Raw genomic sequence first — 16,255 nt, 5'->3', positions numbered from 1 at the left:
ATACCTGGAGCCAAACTCATTAGCTTGGAGTCATCTCTGTTCCTAATGCATCTGGTCCCGCAAGCCTTATTCAGGTGAAATCCCCATTAACTACAATGGAAGTTTTGCCTGAGTAAGCGGTGCAGGTCCTGATTCAGTGCTAACTGTTGTTAGGCATGTGTCTGTGCTTAGGAAGACAGCATCAGATTGCTCTGGAAGGGGGAACCTGTCAACTTTAGATCAGGGTCACATTTGGGGGGTGATCTGACCTGAGGTTCCACCTGAAACCATATTAATCTCAGACGAACATGATCCAGAAACTATCTATTATCTAAACACATGAGATTGTTGAGACTCTTCCGGCAACGTCAAGCTAAGAGCCTAGCAAAAAGTCAAGACTGTCGGGTGTAAATAAAAAGTCTCCGTGCTTTCCTGGTAGATCCATGCTCGTCCAAGCCTTGCAAGAATAACGGGGAGTGCAAACGAAACAGAAATCGCTACAGCTGCCTCTGCCCTATGCCGTATGCGGGGACTAGGTGTGAGAAAGGTAGGTGCTGCTTTCATAATTTCATAACTATTAAAGGGAGGAAAAAACTCTAGCCAAAAAGCTCTAGAAAAATACATTGCCTTTGATTCACTTCTTAGAAAGCATCTGTTTGTGAAATAATCCAAAGGAACTGGTCAACGTGTGTCAGGTTTTGACTAGAGCTGGTCGACAGTTCATTGTTGAAATGTTCTAGGGGAATGTGTCGATTCCATCAAAACTTTCCGTGGAAACCAGGCAGGTAGGTAGGCAGGCTGCCTGGCTTCTTGCTAGCTCACCCACCCTCATGACTTCTTGGCAGGGCTTCTTGGCTTCTCACTTGGCAAGTTGCTGGGGAGCCCAGGTTTCTAGGCTCCCCGGGGTGGTTTGGTAGCTGGCCAGCTCCCAGGCAGCCAGGTGGTAAGCCACAAAATTCCATTTCAGTTCTTCTGAAATGGATTTTTTGTACCCTTTTCTTCCCATGAAAAATTTCAAGATGTATTTTGTTGTTGTTGTTCCAATTCAGAATGGAAAAAGAAATCATAGTTTTGAAATTTGTCACAGGAAGGAAAATTCCATTTCTGCACAACTCTAGTTTTGAGGTTAGATGCTTAACAGGCAGTAGCACCCAAAGCTATAGCTAAAAAGGGTGCGAGAGATTCAACTGAAAGTACATCTAGCCTGGTGTCTATGGGACTCCACACCTGTTCAGTGAATACATGCATAAAATGCGAGCAATTAATCTTATCTTGCTTTTCTGTTTTATCTGGCTCCACCACAGTGAAAAACGTGTGTGAAAGGAATAGCTGTAGTAAAGGAGACTGCCTTATATTGCTAACGCCACCTTATTCTCAGTGCACTTGTAGACATCCATACAAGCCACCATACTGCAACAAAGGTGAGAATAACATCCGAAAAAAATCCTACGTGTTTGTATGTTCAGTAAGTGGGCATGGAGCCTGCGCTACCTGCTCACCCCAGAGAGGTGGTCTCTCCAGGCAGAGTCAATCTGGCAGGATAATGCTCGGGAAAGCCTCTGTTTCCTGTTGAATAGTACGTGTTACGCATCCGCTCTGTGACGGACCCACCAAGGATGAGTCTGTTGTCTCTCCCAGCTAGGGGAGTAAGTCCCTTAGGGGAATCGGTTCCTGCCAGCCAGCTTCTAGCAGAATAATGGTGCTGTTTTGTGCTTTAAATGTTGACAGTGTCTTCAGCTTGCAAACCAAACCCATGTAAAAATGGAGGCGTCTGTCTACAGCAGAGAATCAGATCAAAATTCTCCTGCCAGTGTGCTGAACCCTTCAGAGGGAGGTTCTGTGAAATAGGTATGTCAAGATTTGCCTTTTTTCCCCCAAGGGTGGGGAGAAGGTAATTATTAGGCTGCATTTGTCCAAAGCAAGGTCCAAGCCTGCAATCAGATTCAGTAGCGCAGTTCCTAGACCAGGAGCCCAAACACATATCCAGGGTAATCCTGGGCTCAGGAAGGTTTCAGAGGATTTCTTTAACCTATCGTAGGTTCTCTGTCCTCCCCAAGTGACTAGCGATAGGACGGTCAAGTTTTAGCAACATTAACTCCCCACATTGCTGGGCAGGCACATCCAGTTGTCTGTAAGGTTTCCCAGGGCTTTTATCGTCCCCCTGTGAACTTTCCTGTACAATCTCCCTTCCTCTTCAAAAAAAAATCTTTCCCAATTTCCTCTCTCTGGGGCCCCCTTCAGGATGTTCCCACACGTTTTGGGGTTCACCCAGGCCAGTAAGGCGTTTGGTCACTGTCTGTCTTGTAACCCTGGAGTGTTTTGTGGCTGTGAAGCTCTGGCTCAGAACTCTGACCCCAACAACCAGAAAGCCCACCACAAGACACATAGGGTTACAAGGCAGATGGTGACCAAACCCTTTACTGGCTTGGGTGAGCCCCAAATGTCACAAAAGGGTTCCCCACTCTGATGTTCCCTAAACTGTGCTCCAGCCATTCCCCACTTCTGGAAGAGTGTGACTGAATGAGGGTGCAGGGGCACACATTTGTAAGGGTAGGAGCGCGGGAATCGTATTTTCTCTCTATATGTATATTAAAGGCTTCAGACCAGCTCCACGCACACGGACAACCTTCTCATGAACGCTCCTCATTGCTATAATTCCTTCATTAACCTTTAACCCTTTCCTCTTGCCGGTGTGTCCATCCTTCTAGCATGAGACCAACTCTGTGATCAGGTCTGTCCATCATGCTGGCACCCTCTGCTGTCCACAGCTCAAGTGGCAGGTTGCTACAGGAACAGATTCTGACCAGTTGCTGACTTTGTAATAATGGAAGTTCTCCAACGCTACTTTGCTGAGCTGTTTAGAGCATGAGGTCTCAACCTGGGAGTGGCAAATAGGTTTCAGGGGTTTGCAGTCATTTTCACTTTCCTTATAGCTAGGTTGGAGTCGGGTGTCCTGAAACTTTTTTCCATTGTAACTTGGTGTCACAGTATTGATATGGTTGAGAATGTGGCTTAAGGTTCAGTTTTTCCCACCTCCCTCGTCCAAGACTACATTTGGTCCAGTGGCTCACTGAACCAAGGGGGAATCATACATCAAGATCTTGCAACAGGCATGAAATTAACCCATGTTGTCCTTGGTGGGTGACACATCCGCTGTGCAGGAAATGAGCAACAGGACGGACCTTTTCGTATCAGCATTGTCTTCTTGTAGGACCAGAGGACTGTTATGAACAGGATGGCCACGAATACAGAGGGAAAGTGAGTCAAACAAGGGCTGGAGAGACATGCCTTCATTGGAATTCTAACTTGCTCTTGGACGAGAGTTATAATGCATTTATGGAGGATGCTGAGTATTATGGCATCGGTGAACATAACTTCTGCAGGTAATCTACTGAAGCTACATATGTAGAGGTCTCCTCTCAAAAAATGTGCAGAACCCCCAATGATTCCAGGGTGAGCAGCTCATAGGGAAGCACAGGGAAATCTCCAGGGGATGTAAAGCTGCCATTGCCTGCTCTACGCAACCTGCCTTGGACATAATGAGAGTGACAAGGTGGGTGAGGTAAAATCTTTTATTGGACCAACTTCAGATGGTGACGTACACAGACTCTTCTTCAGCGTCTGACATAGTGGACGTTCTGGAGCACCCCTCTAAAGAGTTCTGATGCTCCTGTCCTGGAAGAGACCACTCTAATTTGCACTAACCTGGCTCCTAGCTAGTCCCAGGGTCAGGAGGGTGGAAAAGTCGCAGAGAGTCACCTATGCCACCCATCCGCTCAGGTGTGTCCCTTGTTAAAAATAAAAATAGCTTCTAGAGAAGCTTGGATCTTTACTTGGAGCATTTAGCTGATCTGTTATGCACCCTTCAATCCAACGGTTAACCGGTTCTCCTGGAGATTTCCTCACTCTGATTGGTGAATGTTGGAATCTGTTCCCTTCAGGAATCCAGACGGTGATGTAAAACCCTGGTGCTTCATCAAAACAGATAACAAGGTGAAATGGGACTCCTGTGACGTTTCACCCTGCTCAGCAACAGGTAGAGTGGAGAATAACACTGAACCTGCTCAATGAGGCTCAGAGGTGTTAAGGGCTTTCTCTTTGCCCTTCCCCGGGTTCTTGTCTTGCAGATAGAAAACAGAAGACCAGAAATCCAAAGTGCAGGCAATGCAATGTTTATTGGGGAAATCAAGCAAACATATAAATAGCTCTGTACTCCACAGAGCCTTTCCCGTGTGCCCCTCCCCTTTCCTAGCAGGCATAATTATACCTGTAGTGCACACCCTTGATCCCAACCCTTATAATTTATGTCATGTTCTGTTTTGGAGGGTCTTGGGTCTGGGGGCTTCAGAACCACCTCTTTTGTATCCCATGGGAGGAGTAAGGAGTGAGATTGTGCTTCGGTCAGGGTCAGGCATTTCTTTGGCTTTTAGTGTTTCTTATACCTCCCCTCACCCATCCCCCTCGCCTCTCCCACCAGGTTGCTTGACCTTATCTCAGGAGAACAATTGAAACAGGACTGTCCTTCAAATGTGCGCTCGTATATTAAATTCCCACTCTACCCAACAACACTTTAATTTTATTTCTTATCTCTTTTTTACCCCATCTGCCTGTGGGCTGATGTAATGCACAGTGTCTTTGTTCTTTGTTCACACATATTAGTAAGAATATAAAAATATCAAAAGTCAAATGGGCAAACAAGACCCAAAATTCTATCTCAGGCAAAATGTGCTCCTAAGCTTCCAAGAAGCTCTGGCAGCCAATCACCACTGCTGAACAGTGCTGTAGATGATCCTCCAAGTGGTTCCTACAGTACATCTGGCAGGATTTCCAATGTTGCTCCCAGACCCATGTCCCCCATAGTGTGTCATAACACTTCCAGTCCTATAACTGTGCCAGACATTCCCAACATGCATTGCCTTGTCCATTCCTGAGATTTATAATCATTATAGCAAGTTCAGTCTATGCCTGTAGCAAGTTCAGTCTTATGTCTCCCCTGCAGAAAATATTCCAGCGACTACAGTCACCCCAGCTGATCTTCCTGTAGTGGGTAAGACATTCAATACGTGTGGACAGCCAGAGGCTGAGAGAACGCTCAAAAGGATTTATGGTGGGGCCAAGACCATGTCTGGCAAACATCCCTGGATGGCATCTCTGCAGAGCAAGCGTCCATTGAGGCCCGCTATGCCAAAGGGACACTTCTGTGGAGGAGTGCTGATTAAACCATGCTGGGTTCTCACTGCTGGACACTGCATTCAGTAAGTGCATTACCTGTGTCCTGTTAAGCATGAAAAAAATCATAGTAGTTATTTGGCTGAAATTTATCTACTGGAAACCGTTGCTAACAAAGTGCCATATTGAATTTTTTAGATGGAAAATGTCAATGTCAGCAACATTTTCTGATTAGTGTTTTTTAATGGGAAAATTCCAAACAAAGCATTTCAATTGAAAGTGTCAAAATTTTTCATTTTGACATTTTAGTGGAAATTTTTCTGAGCTTCCCATTCCATTAAAATATTTGATATTTTGATATTTTTTTCGTTCTGTTTCAGGATAGAAAAAAAAATCAAAATATCAGAATTTCCTGCAGGATGGGATTTCTGTGTTCTGAACAGCTCTAATAGCATTATAGAAATACACCTCTACCCCGAAATAACACTGTCCTTGGGAGCCAAAAAATCTTACCGCATTATAGGTGAAACCGCGTTATATCGAACTTGCTTTGATCCGCCGGAGTGCACAGCCCTGCCCCCCCGGAGCACTGCTTTATATCCGAATTCGTGTTATATCGGGTTGGGTTATATCGAGGTAGAGGTGTATATGGTGTTGTAGCCATATGAGTCCCAGGTCATTAGCGAGACAAGGTGGGTGAGGTAATATCTTTTATTGGACCAACTTCTGGTGGTGAGAGAGACAAGCTTCTGGGCTTACACAGAGCTCTTTAGGTCTGGGAAACGTACTCAGAGTGTCACAGGTAAATACAAGATGAAACAGATTGTTCAGCATAAGTAGTTAACACATGTTTCAAGGGACCATTCAAGGTAATGTAGCCCGTTAACACCCCTCCAGTCATAGGGAGGAAGGGAAGTGGGCAGGAGAAAGACAACTGCAGGGGGCAGGGAGAGCGGGTTGTTAATGGGTTATAGATTGTTATAATAACTGTTTATAGAAATGCTGAGTATGTTTCCCAGACCTGAAAAAGAGCTGTGTGTAAACTCAAAAGCTTGTCTTTCTCACCAACAGAAGTTGGTCCAATAAAAGCTATTACCTCACCCACCTTGTCTCTCTCATTGAAAGATGGAGTCAGATCCCCAGCTAGTGCAAATCAGCATTCACTTCAATGCAGCTACACCACTTTGTCAGCTGAAAGTAAAACCCTAAGAAGTTACTTAGGACTCGTATTGGGGGTTGCCAGGGAATGAAGAATGAGACGGTAAAGGGATGTTGTTACCAGATAGTTATAAAATCACAGAAAATTTAGATCAAAAACGCCAATTAAATCATCCAGTCCACTTCCCTCCCACTGCATGAGTGTCCCAGAAGCTCATTAAAACACATTGTCCCTTTCACGCCTTTGCTGCAGTTGCTCAAAGAGGATCTGACTTCTGCTTCCAATCAAACCCTAGTTAAGTTGAAACAAGGTTATACCATGTGTACAGTACCCTACAGAAGGGGCTGTGAAGTGAGAGAGAAGGGAAGAGAGTGGATATTTCTACATGGAATATAGGGAACTCCACTTCTAGAGCCAGTACATAAATCGACCTTCTCAAATTGGATTACAGTTCAGAGTCAGTTTCTGCTTGATTTAGCTGTGGTTGGTATTTTGATTAAGATCACATGCTAGCGAGTAGCTATGTACAGGAGGTTAAAAGGATATTATAAAAACATGTACTGGGCATCCCCCTAAAAGGTGTTACCTATGAAATTCTCTCCTCCCTCCTCTTACTCCTATGCTATGTAGTGTAGATAAGGCAGTTGGCTGACGTGTTGGTGTTTTTATCACACCTTGCTGTAGGACCGATTCAAGCCTTCAATTAATTCCTCGGGGAAATGTTATCCGTATCTGAAGGGGTCCCCTCTCTGAGGGTTTTCAGCATCTGCTGGAGGAAAAGAGGAGGAATGTAGCAAAGCTTTCTGGTGGTTGAAAGGAAAGTCCTCTGAAGACCTGGGGTTGGGGTCGACCACATAACATGTGACACCACATGCCATGGCATAAGGAAGAAAGCAGTGAGAGCTCTAGAACAGCTAGTCTGTGATTTTTGCCACCTGTTGCTAAACACCAATTAGCCTCTGCCTGGAATACTAGAGTTCATTTTCGGAGGAGCTTATGCCTCGCGGGTGTGTAGAAATTTCTAGGTAGGGAACGTTTGGAGACTGGTAAATTACAAAATGCAAGAGGTCATTCCAGCATTGCTGACTTGCTCAGCATTCTGACTGCCTGCATTCTAAGCAGGCCTGCCGACAGGGGTAGGGGGGCAAAGTGGGCAATCGCCCAGAGGCCTGGGCAATTTAAAAGGGGCTGGGGCCCCTGGCCCTTTTAAATCACCCACGCAGATCGCAGGGCTCCTAGGCGCACGTGACTGCTCCGGGCCCCACGGGCTGGTGCAATTGGCCAGCACAGTCGGTCCCGAAAATGACAGATTCGTCACTTCCACCCCGGGCCCCACCCCCCTTTAGGGACGGCCCTGGCCGGCCCAGAATTGCTGTCAGTGGGCCTGATTCTAAGCACCAGAGCTAAAAAGTTCAGCAGGTGATTTGCTTTAATTTTTTTTCTTCTTAGTTTTCAAGCAGACAACATGCAAGTGTCCCTTGGAAAGCAAGACCTGGAGAGGACAGAGTACCATGAACAAAAATTTGATGTGGAGAAGATAATTCGACATGGACATTACAAAGAATGGAACGATATTCCATTCAATGATATTGGTAAGCTCCCACAGTGTTGCAACATGTGTGGCAAACTCTTTGACGAGGCAATGTTGGATGGACCTTTTCACTGATGAAAACTGAGGTGTGGTTTCTATGGGCTGCACCTCTCTATGGGACTGATCCTGCTCTCACTGAACTCAACGGCAAGACTCCTGCTGACTTCAATAGTGCAAGGACAGGTTCTAGAAAAGATGAAGCCAGTGTGTGATTATGTACAGTGTAGACATTCTAGATTTTCAGGATGGTTACATAAACAAGTAGGTACGTAGTAGAAGAGGGCAGCATCCAGTAACAGGTACAAATAGTAGATTTCGGGCATTTGCACAGTGCATATGTGTACATTGCAGACTGATAAAGATGAAAAGGGATTAAAATTAATCAAGTATTCTTTGTTACCCTATGTACAGCTTTGCTTAAGCTGAAGCCAGTTGATGGCCATTGTGCTCTAGAAACGAAATACGTAAAAACAGTGTGTTTGCCCAATGCTCCATTTCCTGATGGGACTGAATGCTACATCTCAGGATGGGGAGTTACTGAAACAGGTAAGGTATTTGATGGTTGGCTGATTGTATTAACCTGTCTAGGTAAAATAAGTATTGACTTGAACCTTTATCCAGTATCCAAACCTTTCTGGGAAATCTGAAAAAATTCCGTTAATCTTTTTCTTTGCCACCTGACACAGCGCTTCTTGGCTTCATTCAGAGCCAAAAATAGAAGCACCATGGTACCGTGAATGAGGCAATGCTTTACTTACAGTATTTCCAGACAGGATCAGGTCCTGGAACTCTTGCAAGTTTTCCATACCCATGAAGCTTTTGATAAGCAGCATCTGGATTTGTTTGATGCTTCTACAAATCAAACATCCAAATCATTTCAAGTTCAAGCAATTCTACCCAAAACTTTACTGCAGCCAGTAACTCTGAGTGGGAATTATGCTTTTTTTAAAAAAAGATAATGGCAATTTTCTGAAAAATGTATTTTCTCATAGTCCGATTGATATGTTGCTGTAAAGTAACAGAAGGACAATGTTTTAGGTGTCTTAGTACTTTGCAACTGATAGTCTGATATGACACATAGGGCCAAATTCTACCTGGTAATGTAACTCCCATTGAAGTCAACAATAGCAAAGCATGCCCATTTGTTCAGAATGCGCCAATAGAATGTAATGGATAGTTTAAAAAAATATCGAAATTGAGCAGTTCTTCTATTTTTTTAAATTATTTATTTATAAAACCAATTACCTTATAAGTGTTCCCATTGGCTCTCTTTGTCTGAAATCTCTGAGCAGAATTATTATTAGCATTTCAGGAAATCACTGAGACGGTGAAATGTTTCCTGTAACTCTGGAGCAAGACCAAACTTATAAGCCACATAAAGTACCCTTAAGTAGCTTCAGATGTGGTGCTTTGAATCGGTGGCTATATCACCTTTTGATGATATGTTATGTCTTTAGAGCCCCATTATCTCCTTTAAATATTGTATGATTTTTTACCTTGTTTGTCTTTCTCATTATTTTGGGTGTTGAAAAATATATAGTGGCTTGATTTTCAGAAGTGCTGAGCACCTACAAATCCGATTGAAGTCAATGGAGGCTGCAGGTGATCAGCACCTTTGAAAATCAGGCCATTGAATGCCACTAGCAAATGTGTAGATGCAATGACCAAATCCTGTAGACCTTCCTCTGCCTCTAGTCAGGCAAATCTCCCAATGACATCAATGTTCTGAGTGAAGTTCCCTGGCACGGGCTCCAACTAAATTTGTATAATTTCAGACAGACTCCCCCTTACCCCATCCAAATGACAAACAAACCTATAGATTACAAACATAACATGACGTGGGGAAGGGGAAGGTGACTTTCCGCATTTTCCTGGCACCCATCTTGTAGGTGAAGGATCTCGTCAGCTGTTAGATGCCAGAGTAAAGCTGATCTCCAAGACACGGTGCAATGCACGGTGCGCATATGATAACAGACTGGATGAAAGCATGCTTTGTGCAGGAAATCTGCAGGCACCAGGAGTTGATACTTGTCAGGTCGGTTGCTTTTTCTGTATTTGAACATTAATTTCTCTCTTTAAAAAAAAAATCACATAAATAGTCAGGTTGTGCAGCGTAATGGCTCTGGCAGGGTACTATATATGTATCTGTTTCTCCTATCAACACATTAAAACAGCCTTCTTCTTTCTTCAGTGTGATTTGAGAGACACATTCCTAGAACTAATGTCCTCACTATCAGTGACAGAGAAGGTTTAGAGGTTCCATTGGAAAAGTTCAAAAATTCAGATGCTTACCCAGAACTCTTCTTAATGCAGATACCTTCTAATTTTTTCTCTCGCTCTCAAATCTATCAGATTCTTCTTTGTCATGAGCACCAGCCCCCCAACTTGATCTTCCTCATCAGAGCTCATATTCATGGGGGAAGTCAGGATTGATTTACTCTGTTACTCTGGTGTAAATCTGAAGCCACTCCAGGGTTGAACTATTGTAACACAGCAAAACCTGGCTCAGTATGCCTTTGGGGCTTTTCCATAAAACCTTTAAATGAAAATAACAAAACTAAAAACTCCCTTTTACAGATGTTTTGATACACAAGCTAAATCTGCCCGTATAGTTATGAATCAAGGTTATGACCAGAATGCCAAGTGACTTCCATTCATGACTCTGGAAATGTCATGTGAACTTGTGAGATTTCCGCCAGTTTGAGCCAAAACTTCACAAGAACAGTTTGAGTTTTCACTGTCATTTTACCAGAATCCAGAGAAGTGTCCTAAACCTAATCAGGATCTAACCACCACCTCCTTAGCACATCTGTATAAAAAAAATCATTCAAAACCTCAAAAGCTTGTGCTTGAGAGAGAAATGTTGTTGTTGGGCAACATTTTGCTTTATTTTAGGATGCAAAGAATGGCTTTTTTTTCTTCTCAGGGAGATTCTGGAGGTCCTCTAACCTGTGCACAAAATGGTTCCTATTATGTCTATGGAATTGTGAGCTGGGGCGAACAGTGTGGCATAAAAGATAAACCAGGAGTTTATACCCAAGTGACAAGATTCCTCAATTGGATTAAATCAAAAATTCAGCAGGAGTCCGGTTCACGCGAGTAAGCGACACTTTCTGGAAAGGCAAATGGTAAACCTGAGAAATTTAATTTTCTTTATCCCTCCTCCAACATTATTGATGGCACTGTGACCATGACAACATATCCAAGATGGTGGTGGCCCTAGAGAAAATAGCAATAGCTGCTGCTTCAGACCTCATGCATCAACACAAATTTCAATCTCCGGTGAACAGTACCAATGTACGTATGTAATATTTAGCTGAAAACTGAAACTCCTGTAGATTCTTTTAATGTCTTTTAGTGACTTAAAGGGCCTGATCCAAAGTCCGCTGAAGTCTTTTGGTGGATCAAATATAAGGAACGAGAGCTGCTCTGCTTTGCCCAAAATCAATTGGACAGTCGTTTTCTTCTGAGATTTTTGTCTTGTAAAACACTTATGCATGTGAACAGCTTTGCACCGCTAAGTATTCCCATTGACATCACTGGTACTATGCACATGCATAAAGTCACTCACATACATGTGTTTGCAGGCTCAGGGCCCAATTTGTGTATCTCCGGCTGTCAGCAAATGGATGTAAAATATTTCTATAATGTAAATCTAAATTATTTCAAAATAATTTTGAAAATGTTAATGATTTTTTCCACTTTTCTTCTTTGTATCTGATGATAGCTGAATTATTTACTAAACCTAGATTATAATCTCTTAATTGTTAGACATAGAACTGGAATTTCTTTTTACAGATAGAATTGCGTATTTTTGTTCAGCTATTCTGCAGTCTTTAAGGAAACTTTGGAAAATATGGGATTGACGTTAATTCTGAGATGGAAGGATGCCCACTGGTTTATGTGAAGAGTCGGTCTGCAAAGTGTAACAATGTCTCTCTCATTTGGGTATTTTTGGCTTTTTATGGTTGATTATAAACCAGTGGTTCTCAAACTTTTGTACTGGTGACCCCTTTCACATAGCAAGCCTCTGTTTGTGACCCCCCCTTATAAATTTAAAACACTTTAACACCATTATAAATGCTGGAGGCTGACAGCTAGTGACCCCCCCCATGTAATAACTTCGTGACCCCCTGATGAGGGGTCCCAACCCCCAGTTTGAGAACCCCTGTTTTAAACCTCATGCCATTGGGATGGTCTATAAACAGCCCCATAATCCATCACAAGCTATTCCCATTGCAATAATTCTGAACCACCCTCTTCAGCAGAAGCCTCAGGTACTAATTGTGTTCTCTGTCAATCAGGGATCACCCCTCTGAAGTCCCTTAAAGAATATGACCGAATTAATCAATGCTAATTTAGCTTCCATCAGCCCTTGCCTTGTGCATATTCACCCGCCAAGAGATTTTTAAAGCCTTATCTTGTGTCCTTTAATGTCAAGGTGCCAATAAACCAGGAACCAATTCTAAAATATCTAAAGGCATCATTTATGGAAACAACTGCATTTGATTTATTCAATACAAATGATTTTACATTCTACAAATCAGGGCGTATTAATCTTTAGTACAAAGCTGAGCCGGCCAGTCATCTAGTACTAATTTCATTGACAGCCATAAATAAATACCATACTTTGTATTACATACACTTATAAATCACTTGTCTTAAAGTATCCACACAAAAATATAAAGATCAATATTACATTGCAGGGTCTGTGTGGTTGTTATTTTTTAAAAGAAACGGAAATACACCAAAACAGTTCTTAGATGCCATCTACTGTGCTCCGTAGTCAGGAAAGCAACAGGACAAGCTGAAAAAGCGAAACGTTTTCATGTAAGCTTCAGTGCTGCCTCATCTTTCTATTCATTTCTTAAACAGCTGCATTTTCCTCCGCTTGACTTGCAGAATTTCTGAAGCATCAGGGTTGACGCTGACCTGCTGGGATCCTCCTGCCTCTGCCCGCTCCTGCAAAACCAAACCAACTAAGTTGTGGGGAAGAGCCAACATAAAAGGAGTGTTTTATTATCCTGTCACAGCTGAATTTTAAAAAAAATCCACCTGGCATAAAAATGAGCAAAATAAGGATTAATACTGCTCAGGCCAAACTCCTGCCCTTAGCTATGTGAAAATAGCTAACATAGTTGTGTAGCTGAGGGCAGAATTTTGCTACTGGGTCCCCATTTCTAATTTACACCCTAAATAAGGAGCAAGCAGTCGAGAGCGATGAGGAGGTGTCTCTGTGTGGGACTCAAGCAGGCATTCTATGCAAGCTGTCTTATTCAAGTAATAGAATTATAATTATTCCCCCCTCATCACTTTGCAGATGGGGAGTATACGATGTGTGTCTTATATTTCTCTTGTTGCGAAAGATAAACTTTAAAAGAAACAAAAAATGAAAATGGAATGCTGCCATTTCATTGCAGCATAATATTTAACAATATCCAGGACACTACCAGGGTCATATGCTCCTCTGCCATGCAGCGGTGTGAAGAAAGTAACAAATTAGGGGCCAAATCTGAGAATGGGGAGACAGGAAATGCTGAAGAATCTCCACCCTCCCACTCCATGCGTTAGGGGCTTTAATCCGCTGCTCCCTGTAGAGCTGCAGAGTGCTGCATGTTCCCCCCACATCCAGGTAGATCTCGAAACAGAAATCATCCTGCAGTTACTGCCATAACACTGCTGCAAGCCCACCTAAAGGGGCTTTCAACATAGCTGTCAGAGGGGATTCAATGGCAGAATAGTTCCTAAAGGCATCTTGCTGAAATTAGGGAAAGGGAAGACCAGGGGAGCCATGCAGGGACTCTGAGCCCCCTGCTCTCCAGGAGTACCAAGATCCCTGTGGACCGAAAGCCATTCATAGGACAAAACCCTCTGTGCATTCCACAGGGAAGCCAAATCCTGTTCACCCTATGGAGTTTCCTAGCCCCGCCCTGAAGGCAGACCCTTCATGGAGAGTGACCTGTGCTCTCCTCCCTAGAGGAGATGCCTCTAGATTAGGGTTGAGGCACAGTGGTAGGGTTGTGTGGGGAAAGCATGAATGGACACTGCCCTTGTTCTGTGCTTAAATAACAGGGAGACCGCAGTCTCCAGGGCCTCCATCTGGTCGCTTTCACAAGCGCTCAATGGGATGACTGCTCAGATCCTGTCTAGGGGACTGTGTTGTGTCAGAGGTTTGGTGAGAAGTGCGGTTTATTCCACTTACCACTCCGCATTCATATTGGCCATAAGTACCCTGAGGTGCCATTCCCTGAGCAGATGCCAGTTCCGCAGCTCTTCTTGCCATTTCCACTTTATAAGAGCCTGGGGGAGTCCAGCCAATGCCTCTGATCCAGTTCAAGTCAGACTTGTATTTGACCTGGAAAAATGCAATAGACACCATTGGGTATTATCGGGTGTGGCTCTAGTTAGACCACACACATTAAAGGTTAGACCCGACCAGGGCCGGCTCCTGAGCAAGCTGGTGCTTGGGGCGGCAGATTGTTCGAGGCGGCATTCTGCCCAATCCTAGGGCGGCCCGGCCGCTTTTTTTTTTTTTTTTTGTTCCGCTCCGGCCGCTCCTGTAGGGGGCGGCGGCACGGAGAACCAGAGCGCCCTGCAGGGCAGTCCTCTTCCTTCCCTCCCCGCCAACCAGAGCGGAGCTCTCGCGGCAGGAGGCGGCGCAGCGGGAGGGGCCATGTGGCAGCGCCCCTGCTGTAGCCCTGGCCGCCCCCTTCTCTCTCTCTCCCGCCCACTCCCTTCCCCTCCCATCCCCCCAGCCGGTCCCCCTGCACCCGTGCTCCGGTTTTTTTTTTTTGCTTTGCCATTCTGGCCACCCCGTTTATTTTTGGTTTTTTTTTGCTTGGGGTGGCCAAAAAGCCAGAGCTGGCCCTGGACACGACACACGCCAGGTCCTACAGGATCAAGAATCAAACAACTATTTATTCTTAGAAAGCGGATGCTCCTTTTTTTTTTCTTACAATAAGATTTTTGTAATAATCAAGACTAGTAAGCAGGGAGGGGTCTACCAGGACCACCAAGAGTAGCTGATAGCACCTGGAGTGAGTGCTGCAAACATAGCCTACAGTGCACATATACTTACATCACTCTGGAGTTTGTAGGCCTGTTTTGCATGCTTCAGATTCAGCTGCTCGGGATCACAGGTGTACTGGGGCAGGGGCTGTTTGTAGTTTACATTGCTGATTAGCTGCTGGCTCTTCTTAGCATGGATGAATCTGGGCTGATTCATGTGACTCGTGAACTGTGTCCTGTTTTGGGCAAACTCCTTCTTGTATTGGTTGTCGCTCTGGAGTTTTCCCACCCTGATGAAGTGCCTCATTCTGGGATCGTCATTCACATTACGGAATCCGATCTGTTGGCCTTTATCCCTCAGGAAGGCCTCTCTGTACCTGAACTGCAGGGTGTTGGAAAAGGAAATCTCATTTGCACATCATACAACTGCCTTATGAATTGAATTCCCGCCCCGCCCATCAATAGCTCTCTCTTCAGCAGGCACAGGGTCCCCTCTGTGCACTTAAACCAAGAGGAGTCTGAGCCACGTGTGTCTATATTTTTTTGTAAAAAAAGCCATTATTTATAGTACAACTATGTAACCACAGTAGAATAAACTCTTTGGTAATTGTTAAAGAAACAGGAAAAATGTGTGAAGCCACCACCCCTGCCAATGTAGGACCATTTCTTGGAGAGCGGTCTACTTTTTTCCTTGAGCTGGCTAGTCCGTTTATAAATGACTCAAGCAACGCAGCTTCTGTTACTGCAATTTCTTCGCCTGTGTGTTCACAGGGGGGCCCAATGTCTTTTGCGTTCACACTCAATCTAATAAGTGGCCTAGGTAAGCCCACTATTTTGACTAATCAAAATCTTGTACCCAATTTACAGTACTATATCATCAGAAACCTACCCCATGACTAGGTCCTTTAAAAATACTCCTGTCACGTACTGTATATTATTAAATGGCATTCCTAGAGGAAAACTTCGAACTTAATTCTGCACAAACATCTGGTTTGACTACATAACCACCTCACCCACACTGGCTTCCAAGGCCCACTTTTTATGTCAGGGTTTAATGGCTTTGTAGGGGTGTATTTTGTAAACTGAACACTTCTTACATCACTGGCAATTTCTCTTGAAGCTTTAGCGGTCTGGAATGGGATGGCCTCCAACCTAAAATCATAGCCAGCTGCCCTGGTCTGTTCCCAGGCTGTTTTATACATTTTCTGTGTTAAAAAGAAGAGGAGAAAACAGTCAGTTTATTAAATCTATTTTTGTGGCTGCAGTAATAAATGTTTTATTCTAAAGGATTCATTGTCCTGATGAATCTGGACAGCAATCTCCAAAGATTTGGGATCAGAGTCTATAGC

General features: G+C 44.0%; 2 protein-coding genes across 32 annotated transcripts in view; one reads left to right on the top strand and one right to left on the bottom strand.

Moving 5' to 3' along the window:
- The window catches only part of HABP2 (hyaluronan binding protein 2), a 54,582-nt gene that overhangs the window by 28,945 nt on the left and 9,382 nt on the right, over positions 1–16,255 (top strand). For 3 of the 6 annotated variants that reach the window (XM_065552459.1, XM_065552455.1, XM_065552458.1), the window contains exons 4-13: positions 419–526; positions 1,284–1,400; positions 1,708–1,827; positions 3,191–3,362; positions 3,921–4,015; positions 4,979–5,234; positions 7,757–7,899; positions 8,310–8,444; positions 9,788–9,933; positions 10,825–11,026. In XM_065552459.1, coding sequence (XP_065408531.1) covers positions 419–526; positions 1,284–1,400; positions 1,708–1,827; positions 3,191–3,362; positions 3,921–4,015; positions 4,979–5,234; positions 7,757–7,899; positions 8,310–8,444; positions 9,788–9,933; positions 10,825–11,001 — 1,469 coding nt within the window. In that variant the 3' untranslated portion in view covers positions 11,002–11,026. Of the gene's footprint in view, positions 1–418; positions 527–1,283; positions 1,401–1,707; positions 1,828–3,190; positions 3,363–3,920; positions 4,016–4,978; positions 5,235–7,756; positions 7,900–8,309; positions 8,445–9,787; positions 9,934–10,824; positions 12,604–12,800; positions 13,023–16,255 lie in introns of those variants that run through there. The other 3 variants (XM_042855272.2, XM_005293913.5, XM_065552456.1) reach the window with 2 other exon arrangements.
- NRAP (nebulin related anchoring protein) overlaps positions 12,385–16,255 on the bottom strand; it is a 62,812-nt gene continuing 58,941 nt past the window's right edge. For all 26 annotated transcript variants that reach the window (XR_010589328.1, XM_042855256.2, XM_008166336.4 and 23 more), the window contains 4 exons: positions 16,004–16,111; positions 14,977–15,288; positions 14,101–14,253; positions 12,385–12,860 (listed from right to left, as the gene is read on the bottom strand). Coding sequence is in view for 25 of the 26 variants with exons in the window: in XM_042855256.2 (XP_042711190.2) it covers positions 12,759–12,860; positions 14,101–14,253; positions 14,977–15,288; positions 16,004–16,111 (675 nt within the window). In the remaining variant the exon portion in view is untranslated. The remainder of the gene's footprint in view (positions 12,861–14,100; positions 14,254–14,976; positions 15,289–16,003; positions 16,112–16,255) is intronic.

The sequence above is a fragment of the Chrysemys picta genome, chromosome 7 (assembly GCF_011386835.1).
Source record: "Chrysemys picta bellii isolate R12L10 chromosome 7, ASM1138683v2, whole genome shotgun sequence".
In the NCBI taxonomy this organism is placed as follows: Eukaryota; Metazoa; Chordata; order Testudines; family Emydidae; genus Chrysemys; species Chrysemys picta.
Note: the sequence above shows the minus strand (reverse complement) of the source record. Positions and strands in the feature narration are given on the sequence as shown.